General features: G+C 44.2%; 1 protein-coding gene across 2 annotated transcripts in view; it reads left to right on the top strand.

Annotated features, from left to right (window-relative positions):
* pn (exopolyphosphatase prune) overlaps positions 1-12,796 on the top strand; it is a 135,655-nt gene that overhangs the window by 47,211 nt on the left and 75,648 nt on the right. For both annotated transcript variants that reach the window (XM_068380599.1, XM_068380609.1), the window contains one exon: positions 2,551-2,702. In XM_068380599.1, coding sequence (XP_068236700.1) covers positions 2,551-2,702 — 152 coding nt within the window. The remainder of the gene's footprint in view (positions 1-2,550; positions 2,703-12,796) is intronic.

Genomic DNA, 12,796 nt, shown 5'->3' with positions numbered 1-12,796 from the left:
CAAGCATGTGATGGTACCACGCTCTCTTGTTCACTCTCCAAAGGCTAAGCATTTAGTGACCCTTAGCTTCAGAGAGCATGTGAGCTGGGAGCAGTTCAGGCATCGAAGGAGACTAGCCAACACTCGTTCTTCCCTTCTTCCTCTACAGGTATCACCCCGTTCCATTCATGACAGGCTGCTGAATGTTTTATGAGAAGAAAGAATTTTTCGAAGCATGTTGAAAGAATCATGGTAGCCGACTATAGTCCATTACGTATGAAGGCAGAGATCTTAAAGACAGTCTACGATTACTAAGGTCTTTGTATTCATTCGTGTGTTGTCAACAAGACTTCTTTTGTTTACAGAGAGGCTAGTTCCTCATGGGTAGCTCCCCATTGGTCACTCCAGTAGTCACCAACTAACCTTCCCATTATTTTCTGGTTTTGTTGGAGCAGTAATACAGAATGGTGTATCCTGGTAGCTGCATGACGATCTTTATTGTGGGAACTACTAACCACCAAAGAATTTACTGCCCACAGACATATCTGGAAAGGGATTGGGCACCATGGAAGAAACAAAAAGTTAGGTAATATACTTGGTACCACTGATGAACTAGTAATGGTCCTTATCGAGCAGGTGCACTCTTGGGATGTTGATAAGATTGTAGAGAAGTACAGGTAGTCATCGACTTATGACCAAAATAGGGATGTATGTCGAACTTAAAAAGTGAAGTTTCCTTAGATTTATTATGATGCGTTATGATTCGGCATATTTCTGCCCATCAGTAGCATTCCAACATCCCTAGAAATTCTACACATTCCTTTCCACTCATTTTTCCATTTTACCGATTACTCAAGTCAATTTACAGCATCGAGGCTCAGCATGACCCTGATCGCTCCCAAGAGGCTACATGCCAAATGGTGTCTGGATTATCTGTTATTTATCTTCCTTCTACTAGTTTATCAACTAGGACATAGGTTTGGATATTTTGCAAAAATTATCAAGACTCATAAAGGACTCCTTAATGAGCTTAAACCGCATGGAATGTCTTGCGAATTCACAGGTCTCTCAGGCAATCTCCTTTGAACCCATGGGACGGGTGGTAGATAGGGCTTTGACCCTCAAGAAAGTCTGCTACTAGCCGAGCCTTGACGAAGAAAGTAGCAAATGCAATAACTTTGCCTGTGTCATAAGTTATTCTTAAAGGTATGATCTCCATCACCTTGGTTCACACACTCAGCTAGTCTATTTATCCACTTTTGATTGGAGGCAGGACTTTCTAGGGGGATAGATAATGACAGGCCATTTGTTGTCAGGACTTAGACCCAGCCATTCATGACTTCAAATCCTTCATCTCCTCCCTACAAGAAGTGATCAGAGGGGTTCAAGATGACTTGCCTACTATGACTTCTTACAGCAATGGCATTTTGGTACAGTCAGATGTGCTTATCATGCAATTGAGGTGATGAAAGGACAATCCTAGATTTGAATGCATGAAGTCAGACATATCAGATCTATCACAGCTCTCAGGAAGGAACTTACAGGGGCACAGTTCTTGAAGACTTGAGTTGTGTGATGACACAACTTTCTCTGCCCATTACTTATGGGAGTATACCCACTAATCCCTGGATTCCATTATCCTTTGCCTGGTGGTAGTTGCAAAACATATCATGTAGCAAACCTAGCTCCTTCACGGGACAAGAGGCATCTTATCTAAGATAGCGATTGCGATGTAAGTTTAGAATGAGAGGTAAAATAGACTGGCCCTTCTACCTTTTCTTTCTTTTCCTTCCTTTTGGTGCTGCAACCACTGTGTTATTTGCTAGATCAAACTGTAGATGCAGGATCAAACTGTAGATGCAGGTAAGCCACTTTTCATAGCAAACAAGCATTAGTTAGGAGTACTGTATCTAACCCATACTTACAGATGATGGGGTGGGATGGACAAATGTATACAAACCCATTTCTCATATATGATCATGCATTCAGATATATCCTCCTGATGGATATATTTTCTTCCTTGACCATCTACCAGTCCCTGGTAGTGACCAAGCCTAACACTTTTCTCATCTTCATGTCCCAGGTTATTGGAAGGTTGACAGGAGTCATCACTTTAGTACCTGTACAAGACTAAAGCTCTTTAACATTTCTCGGGAAAGCAAACCAGCCAGTATGGTTATAAGGACTTCTTCCCTCTTTAGGATAAGTCTCCTATTTAAGAATGAAGGTTTGTAATGGTGTAGAAACAAATCACAGATTTTTAAAGAAATTTGTATTTTTCCCAACTACATACAAATCTGACTCCATTAAGTTACATCTTATGTCTTAATCACCCTGCTAATCCTAGATTTAAGGTCAAAGTGTGAGCTCAGTGGCCTATTGGGTGAGTAGGACTTACCTACCATCTAACAGCTAACTACCACCACCTTGTTAAGTATTACTCTGTATTCAGCTTCACTGAAAGCACATTCCTATTAAAGGACTCAGGTTTGTATACTGTAGTTAAGAAAAATAAAGATTACTTGAAAATATGTGATATGTTAACATTGTATTATTACATCTCTATTCCAGAAATGAGCTTGATCTAGCAAGAGAAAAAGCTTTGGACGTTAAATTAACTTTGGTTGATCACAATGTGCAGGCCATTAATGACAAGGATCTTGAACCCTTAGTTGTTTCCATCTTAGACCATCATAAATTGGAGCGTCCTAATCCTGAAAATGGTATGTATAAGGGCAATTGCTTAGTAATGCTGTAATTGTTTCATCATTACACTTTATGGGGGTAATGAAAGGGCTTCTCCACTCAGCTTTTGATAAAGTTGAAGGCTGTTTATTTTCATTTGTTCCAACAGAAAAACAAATCATCGCTTTTCAATAGGAGTATGACTTTAGCGAAGCTTGAACAGTTGTTTGGTTTAACAAGGTAGTTATAGCTTCTGACCAACTAACAGTCAGCTAGACACTCAACTTTTGACTGTGGCCACAAGCTGGATAGACACTTTTGTTGCACCCTAATATAGGTTGTGTAAATCCTTTTCTTTTATCTTTGCAGTTAGTGGAGAATTGTGCTAATATTTCACTGCATCCTAGTAAACCTAGGGAAAAAATGTAACAGGATTTTGTCATAACTGGCCTTGATCCTCACCTTCTTGGTGCTTTTTGCTGAAGGCAGGACTGTTTGCAGTTCCCTTGTGATGATTGCCAGACATGCCCTTCTTTGCAGTGGGTTTAGTTTACCAAGAAGAGAAGTCTAAGAGGGATTTTTTGGCATCAGAGGTGGAGACACCCAGGCTGATGCTGAAGAAGTTCTATAGATCCTTTAATTCTGCATTTGCTCAACTTGTTTCTTCCTCAAATTCTTCTAGGGTTTGGTCCTGTGAAAGAATTAGCAGGGGGAGGATACTTTGACTTGCTCTTGGGGCATTCCTCAGGGAAAGCAAAAGTACCACCTTCTCTTAGCAAAGGTAATACTCCCACTGCTTTTGCCACAAGGATTGCCTGTCACTATATAGACCAGTGGAAACCTTGCTGTGTCTTCCCCATCTCCTGCTCCATATGTAGAGGCGCTGAGCAACATTGCCATGATGTGGTCTTGTCCGCTGTTAGAGAGCCCCCTGCATCCTCTTTCTTTATGAGATCATTGTTTTTATGGTCCAAGATCCTAACCTTGAATACTGGCAAAAAGAAGCATGTGTGCTCCTCTTCCTCTGCCTCTACCTCATCTTCAGCTGGTCCTTTTAATGCTACTGCTTCTGCCACAATGAAGAAAAATAAGGATTTATTGAAGTGCAGGAAAACCGATTTGCAGGAGACCTGTGCGACTCCAATTGATCTCTCCTCGCTTATGCGTGAAAGAAACAGTGCAGTATTGAGAACTGACCCAGACCTGGAAGGTGTCTTGATTCGAGGTATAGTTGGTCCTCGTTACTCGTGGTATTTAGGTTACAGACACAGGGGCGATAAGGGGTTGTCGTGAATAAACGTACCACCAAGGTAAGCTAACTCCTAACTGAAAAAGTCACTGCCCCTTGCCACGAGCAAGTGCCCGAACTGATGATTAACACAGTAAATACTATCTAATATTGTTGTTATTTGGTCTCTACTACATTGTATAATCATATGTATTATGTACAGTACATGTGCACACATGTACTCTGCATACTGGATACAGTAAGGCTACAGTACAGTATTGTGCTAAAGTAAATATTTATCGAGTCGTCATCATCCCCATGCTGTTTTGTGTAACAAAACAGTTGTTCCTATCTAGTAATACTGCAATCTAACACTCACTGATACTGTAGTGTATTTTACTGTAATATTTGTGCGGTAATATCACTATAGTACAGCTTAACTGTATTGGAAGTGTTCGGTGTTTTCGTTCAGACAACTCACATAGCCTACTATTTTTCTTGAAACATGACACAACTGTGTAATCTCTTGTGCAGTTCTGTATGATACATCTACAGTGCAGTAACCTGGTAATTTCTGTATATTTATTCCATCTTCTACTTCAATGGGCTAGGTAAATTAAAGATAATGATAAAAGTATCATCAGTAGCATTACTGGACAGTACAGCATAATCATTGTATAAATGCATGCAGCCACAATAACTGAACACCCCCTCCCCCCAAAATAATAAAGAGCTGTTGGTTTTAATAATCGTATGATTTTTACTACGTACATAGTAATTTGGAAGGATTGACCTAACTACATATAATGCGCTCAGTATTTTCATACTGTAGTTGTGTTTTTAAGTAAAATGAAAATAAAGGGATTTTGACGAAGGAAAAATCTATTTCTGGGGAGAGACCTGTGGCGCCCGGTGAAAAGGGTCCTTCTAATACGCTTTTCTGATATAAACCTTCCAATTATACCAGAGAAAGATAAAAGCATGGAATGCAGAGGTTACTACCCTCGCGCGAGCACCTTGTGGGTGTCGTGTATAAAGCAGAGGTGCGTGAAAACCACTATTCACAGGCTGTCTTCCATTTAGCTAATTCCTTCGTCAAAGGTATGGGCTGATACAGAGGCACCAGCTATGCTACCAGAGCCACGCCACCCACGCCACCCACGCCCCGACGTGAGCGCCATCTGAACAACATCCTTCTGAATTGGACATGATGGCTTGGAAAGGAAAGGGTGGGATCGTGCAAAATAATAGGGAAGGGTTTCACCGGGCGCCGCAGGTCTCTCCCCAGAAATAGATTTTTCCTTCGTCAAAATCCCTTTTCTGGGTCGACCTGTGGCGGCCGGTGAAAATGTACCAGAGAATGCCTTCCAAGCCCAATAATAACTAGTAATTTAATGAGGGGAGAGAAAAAACACCATGTAAGGAAAACCATACATTATATTAAGGTAAGTAAGCATAAATCATAAACTAGCCACAGAACATAATGAGCGTAAGGCTAAATAAGCATGATAACAAGGAAGCCTCCGAATATCAGAGCACAACCTGCAACAAAACTGACATGGCTAAGAATAACCCAACACTAAAGTTACGGTAAACACAATAATAGTTACAATCATATTAACCAAATATGTAATAAACTTAGGGCTAAAGAACCACCAAGGAAGCGGCGTCGTGGTGCGAGTGGCGGGTAGGAGGGAGAAGAAAAGAGATGGATGAAAGGAAGAACAAGAGATCACTGGGGAGAGATAGGGCTCCCAGCTGCAACCGTTGAGTATTTAAGGGCCTGTAAGTTCTTTAGATAGTGGCGTTTGAAGACCATGGGGGATTTCCAACCCGTGTACTTTTTAAGATCATCAAAATCCATATTGTGGAAATAATTGACGGAGGTAGCTACTGACCGGATATCATGAGCATGGGGAAATGATCCCGGAATAGCTTGTTTAATGAAGTATAGGATCTGTTGCCTAATACCTTGTATGGAAATAGTACCTCCTTGTTCTCTGATAAACAAGGGGCCAGACGATCGGGTGGCAGTTCTAGCTAAAAAGGCCCTGAGAGTAGTGACTGGACATAGAGAAGTATCTTGGAGAAGAGGAATAATCTTCCAAGGGGACCACCTATTCTGAGGGTCCTCATTTTTAGCTAGGAAAGCTCTGTCTGGAGAAAGAAGTACTTCACCTGAAGGGAGGAAATCTATGTTTTCCGAGTTTCGTGAGAGAGCTGCTAGTTCTGAGATTCTAGCACCCGAAGCCAAAGCTGTTAGCAATAAAGTCTTCCTAAGAAGAGCGATATAGGAGCAGGATTCGTTGTCCGTGTCTGAGGTAAGTTTGAGGACATCATTCAGAGACCAAGAGACCTTTTGTGGGCGAACCGAAGGTCGAAGCCTAGCACATGCTTTTGGAATAGATGAGAAATCAGAATCCGCCAGGTTAATGTTAAACCCAACCTGGAAGACCTTCTTCAAAGCTGACTTAATGGTGGTTACAGTGCTAGCTGCTAGGCCTTTGTTAAATATGGACCTAAAGAAGGAGATGGCTAAATTAGGAGTCATAACAGTATGGTCTGAATTTTTTGAGAAAACAGCTAGTTTCTTAACTGCCGAATCATATTGGCGAATCGTAGAGTCCCTTTTGTCTGATTCTGTAAAGAGGACATTATCCGGGTCGATGTTCACATCCTTACAAGCTGCAAACTTCATGAAATCCACAAAGTTAGGGTTTTGGCTATCCTTGAGGAATCTGACACAGTCCGAGTTTGTACTACTTGGGTCACTTTGGGGGATGGGATCCGGAAGGGACGGAGTTTCAACTCGAGGAGGAGAGGAAACCAACTGCTCTTTGGCCAGTGAGGTGCTACTGAAGCCACTGCCCCTTGGAAGGAGCGTAGTTTGTGTAAGACTTTCAGTGGAAGATTCACTGGAGGGAATAAGTAGATCTTCTTCCAATGGTTCCAATCCAGTGTTAATGCGTCCATGGCATAAGCCTGAGGGTCCAGGTTCGGGGTCACATAACAGGGGAGTTTGTGATTGAGGTGGGTCGCGAATAGATCTACCTGGAGACCTGGGACCAGCCTGAGTATCCACCGGAAGGAATTCATGTCTAGGGACCATTCTGATTCCAGTGGTTTTGTCCTGGATAGTGAGTCCGCTACCACATTCTGGACTCCTGCTAGGTGAGTTGCTGACAGGAACCAGTTTTTGTCGGCTGCCAAGGCAAAGATAGTGACCAGAATCTGATTCAGGTTGGGTGACTTGGATCCTCCTCTGTTGATGCAGTGTACTACTGCTGTGCTGTCTGAGACCACTCTGATGTGGGTCGACCTCGGAGGAGAGATTCTCTTCAGGGTCAAGAACACTGCCATGGCTTCGAGAACATTGATATGGAACTGTTTCATGGCGGGCGACCAAGAGCCCTGAAACATCTGATGTTGGGAGTAACCCCCCCAGCCACTCAGAGACGCGTCGGTATGAATTGTCACTTGTGGAGAGGGGAACTGTAGAGGGATCAATTTGGAGAGGTTCCTCCATTCGGACCATGGTTGTAGTCTCATTTTTAAGACAGAGGGGATCTTCGAGATCTTGTCTCTCAGAGGTATTGTAGCTCTTTCTCCAAACTCGATTGATGTCTTTGAGTTTGGCTTTTAATAGGAGATCGGTTAGTGAGGCAAATTGGAGAAGACCGAGGATTCTTTCTAAAGCTCTTCGGGAAACCTGTTTGTGTCTGAGAAAGTTCCTGACCTTGGAAGCTATCTCCCTTACCTTCTTGGGAGGAAGGGAGAGCCTGTGCTTTGAAAGGTCCCACCGGATGCCTAACCATTCGAAGTGGCTTGATGGTTCTAGGCGAGACTTTCGGAGATTGACTTGGAATCCCAGTTTGGCGAGAAATTGAATTACCTTCGTCGTAGCTCTGTTGCATTCCTGGTTCGACTGGGCCCAAATGAGCCAATCATCCAGATAGGCGATGATCTGTATCCCTTGGTTTCTGAGTTGTTCGAGCACTGTCTCTCCCAGTTTTGTGAATATCCTGGGAGCAATGCTGAGACCGAAGGGCATGACTTTGAATGCAAAGGCTTTCTTGCCGAGACGGAAGCCTAGGTAAGGAGAGAAGTTTCGAGCTACTGGGACATGATAATAGGCGTCGGTAAGATCGATAGAGGTGGTGACGGCCCCACGGGGAAGTAAGGTCCGTACCTGAGAGATAGTCAGCATACGGAACTTGTCGCAGAGGATGTAAGAGTTTAGTTTTGACAAGTCCAAAACTACTCTCAACGCCGACGAGTCTTTCTTCGGAACTGTAAACAGGCGGCCTTGGAATTTCAGGGATCGAACCCGTTTGATCGCTTTCTTCTTGAGTAACTCTGTGGTGTACTCTTCCAGGATGGGAGTGGGTTTCTGGAAGAAGGTCACTGGTGGAGGAGGAGATCCCTGTGACCATTTCCAACTCAAGCCCTTGGATATTATACTGTGAGCCCATGTACTGAAGGTCCAATGGTCTCAAAAGTGATAAAGTCTCCCTCCTACCAGCAACACATCATTGCGAGGGAGTAAACCTAGGTCCCTTCCCTCCACGAGCACCCCTTGCTTTAGGTCCGCCTCGCTGGCAGAACTGTCCTCTACCTCTGAAGCTTTCTCTCTGATGTCCACGAAAGGAACCGGAGGATTCGTAGGTAGGGTTGTATGCAGGATAGGACATCCAAGTGGGGTTGAGCTGTACACCTGGGGGAGCAGTGAGGTAGACTACTTGCTGAGGGGAAGCCAGTTGCTGAGAAGTCGAAGCAGAGGAAGACTGTGTCGACGAGTGACCCCGGCCCGTCTTGTAAGGAATAAATCTCTGCTTCTTCTTGAACGTCTGTTTCTGGGATTTGATCCTTCTTATGGTAGAGAGGTCCCACCTTACTTGCAAATTTTGGTTTGCCCTCGCAGCGTCCTGAAGAACCTTATCAACTTCGTTCTGAGGGTATAGGTTCTTACCCCAGCAGAAGGACGCTATCAGCCTGTTCGGTTCATGTCTGATGGAAGCCTCAGACAGAACGAACTTCCTGCAGCTAACTCGAGCTGACCAGAAGTCGTGGAGGTCTATTTGGTAGGACAGAACCAGGTTCTTTGTAAAAACTCTGAACAATGTTTCCGTTGGGTAAACCGATGCCAGGTACTCTATGGAGGTGATGGAGTGGAGGGACCTAGCTAGCCTATTACGGGACTCCAACTCAGTTTTGAGAAGACACTCTAGTAATCTGGGGAGCTTCTCAGAGAAAAGAGTAGAGGCACAGTCTGGGTCTAGCTTCCCCACTGTGAAGGTAGAAGACGCGTCGGCCCAGGTTGCAGAGGTACTCGGAATAAGCAATGAGGTGGGGTCCGTCTCCTTGAGAGCCGGCATGGAAGAGCCTTCCTTGATGGCCTGTATTGTCAGCTCTGTGATTTTGTCTATGAGCGGTAAAGAGATGGACGCCACCGTCGTGAAAATAGTGAAGGCACCTTTGTGTGGGGTGAGCTTGGAGTTATTACACCCCCACTCTGATAGAGTTTTGGCCCAGATAGCTTGGGCCTGCTCTTTCAGAAATATCACTGTTTCCTTCGGTACCTTGTCCATGCGAACCAACGCATGCTCCTTTAGGCGTGCGAAGCCATTGGATGGGAATTCTAGCCCCGGGGGGTAGAATTCCAGGTCCTCAAGAGGGGGGGTGCCTATGCCCTCTAGAGTTAGGGAACCATCTAAGTATGGGGCATGCAAGGCAAACCTCCAAGGATTGTTTTTATCGAAGGGAGGTAGCTTCGATGCGTCTGGGGCTGAATGAGGCGGAATCTGAGTTCCGGAGCGGATCAGAGTAGCCACCATATCTTTAAGCTCTGTCATAGCCCCAGACTGTTGTTGAATTTGCTCCTTGACGATATCCCTGATCAGTTCGACGGGGAAGGAGGGTACTTGAGAGCCACCCGTTGGTGGTGCCTTGGACTTGATAGACTTGGACTTCTTAGGAGTCACAGTTTTACGGGGAGAAATAGGAACATCAGGAGAAGTAGAGGGTCCGGGGACCGGTGACGTTGATACTGGCAAAGCTGAAGACTTATAAGTACGTAGTGGCTTCACCTTGGGTCGTATGGGGACAGAGGGATCCCGAGGAGAAGCCTTAGGCTTATCAAAGCCGAGAAAGGAAGAGGTAGAAGAAGGAGTAGGAGAGAAAAAGGTTTCCACCAACTCGGCACCACTTACCTGCTCGTCCATGGGTTCCACGTCTAGATCTAGATCTGCCACGCCCAGTGGTAAGAGGGGTTCATCCTCCGCGGAAATGGATGCTCTGACTTCTTTAATTAAGGGGGCAGCAACTTCCGGAGTCACTGCAGCCGTTGTCGAGCCTGGGAAGAGACGGGAGGCCATGTCCCCATCGAGGAGATAGGGTGCGCCAGACTGGCATTCCTGCCGAAGCCCGACACCCAAGGACGAAGAGCAGCCCTTGCTGACCGAAGAGACTCATCATCGGCCTGAAAGATTTGAAGTGATTAGTGATGCAGGAGAGGGATCGCCCTCCGAAATACACCATGTATATATAATTAACGGACAAATTAATGTCTGCAAAAGATAAACGAGGAACAAAACGAAAACCCACTTACATCATCGTTCAGGAGTATTGAGGACAACTCGTAACAGAGTGAGCAAAATTCCGGGAACCAAACCATGTATGGGGCTTGTCCCGGTTCCCGGATAAAGGAGATGGCGCAATGTGCATGTGAACGACAGAGGTCATGTCCAACGGGGTCGTTGAACGAGGCAGGGCATCCTTGGGCAGTACAACGGACCTTCTGTAAAAGAAAGGAGACATAAGTCTGGATGTTCCTTGAGACTCTGGTAAGGGATTAAAATCTACTAACAGAGCTTAGTTATAATGAAACATGTGTGCTTATGGGAATTCAGTGATTGAGAGCCTGAGCTCCATATTAAAATACATTAAATATAAAAGTTTCCTGCACCGGAGTGTGTCGGAGCAATGGAAATGGATCCGTATCACTATAAAAGGGATAATATTAAAATAAGAATAAAGAATCTAATGAAATCTGCCGAACCCCTGAGGGTCGGGGATCCAGTGACAGGCCCGTAAGAATAAATTGTAAAACACAAGCAGTAGCTAAAGGCTAAGGCTAATATAATAGTTAAGCGTATTGGTGATCTCCGGTGAAGCCGGAGGTCGGTAAAAGGTCCTGAATAATTCAATTGTTGATAATAATTCCATTGTGAATACTAATGAATATTTGTGTGGATATGGCCGTGGCCGGAGACCGTTGAAAGGGAGGGTGAGGCCCTTCCAAAGGGTTGTATCTAAAAAATATATGTAGGCCCCCCCAGAGGGCTGTATCTAACAATATATAACAATAGTTCTAAACTCATTGAGTATCCCTCATGGCGGAGTAGAACTCGAGGCGGAGTGGATGAATGTTCAGATCCTACAGTACTCCCAAGCCGTAACGGGGAGAGGACTGAACTAGGAGGGGAACAGGGGGGGGTGTCTTAATGACATCCCAAAACAATAACTCACACAGTAACGGGACCTATTAAATAACGCTATCTATCTCAATAGTAACCACAAACCAAAGAACTCGCAAGATATCATATACCCGTAGAGGGAGAGGGGGGGAGGGAGAACTCGTTGAACGTACAAAACGGAAAACGGGAAATCCACTCTCATACCCGGGGTTAAGAAAGAAAATGAGAGAAAGGGGTAACGCGTGACTGAGTACAGAAAACGGGAACTCCAATCTCTCGCTCTCGTGGTTACACTATCAGAACCTAATAAGCACACAACAATATTATAAAAGTATAAAATTAAAATTGTAACGTCAAATACAAGACTACGAACGAAGAATAACGTCTGCTAAAACCAAATTTAAAAGGATATAGTCCACTGACAAACGCCTCGCGGGGCAGGTACTAAACTATAATAAAGCCAGAACGCTATTCTTGTTTGCAGACTGGACTTGCTAGCAAAAAGTACCATGGGAAAAATTAATAATAATAATAATAATGGTTCAAAAAGGCATAAGGCCAGTGACTTAACCAAGAACCTAACTGACAGAGTACCAAATGGGCAAGACTAACACAAATTCCCAGCGAGACAAAGCAAAAACAACAATGGCTGCCGATGCCGCGGAGGTCCCAGCCGGTAGAAATAAAACAGACTATACTGGTAATAGGACAAATGCCTGGTACTACAAAAAGCTGTCAAAACAAACTATGGTACTTAACACTGGAATGGGTGAAGTTGGAGCTTCGGTCATGACGAAATAAATCCACCAAAGTGAAAACCCCGAGAGCACAAAATTCTACACACAAGCTAGCAAATCCAAAGTAGAAGGATGTTGTTCAGATGGCGCTCGCGTCGGGGCGTGGGTGGCGTGGCTCTGGTAGCATAGCTGGTGCCTCTGTATCGGCCCATCCCTTTGATGAAGGAATTAGCTAAATGGAAGACAGCCTGTGAATAGTGGTTTTCACGCGCCTCTGCTTTATAAACGACACCCACAAGGTGCTCGCGCGAGGGTAGTAACCTTTGCATTCCATGCTTTTATCTTTCTCTGGTATAATTGGAAGGTTTATATCAGAAAAGCGTATTAGAAGGACCCTTTTCACCGGCCGCCACAGGTCGACCCAGAAAGAATTATTTACAGAATAATTGGAGTAAAAACATTCCTTTAGTATTGTTTAGTAAGTGTACATATTTTTCCAAAATGGCTGTTGATGGTATGCTTACATAATCTCATTGACGAAGTTGTAAACGTTTTGAAACTCAGAAGTTTTTTTATTTCTATACTTTCTTAAACAGAAATACAGCTTATTTTATAAACTAAAAACATAAATACCGAGCCGTAACGGGGAGAGGACGAAACACGGACCAAAATAACGCTAACAATTGAAAAGT

The sequence above is a fragment of the Palaemon carinicauda genome, chromosome 1 (genome assembly GCF_036898095.1).
Source record: "Palaemon carinicauda isolate YSFRI2023 chromosome 1, ASM3689809v2, whole genome shotgun sequence".
Taxonomy (NCBI): Eukaryota; Metazoa; Arthropoda; class Malacostraca; order Decapoda; family Palaemonidae; genus Palaemon; species Palaemon carinicauda.
Note: the sequence above shows the minus strand (reverse complement) of the source record. Positions and strands in the feature narration are given on the sequence as shown.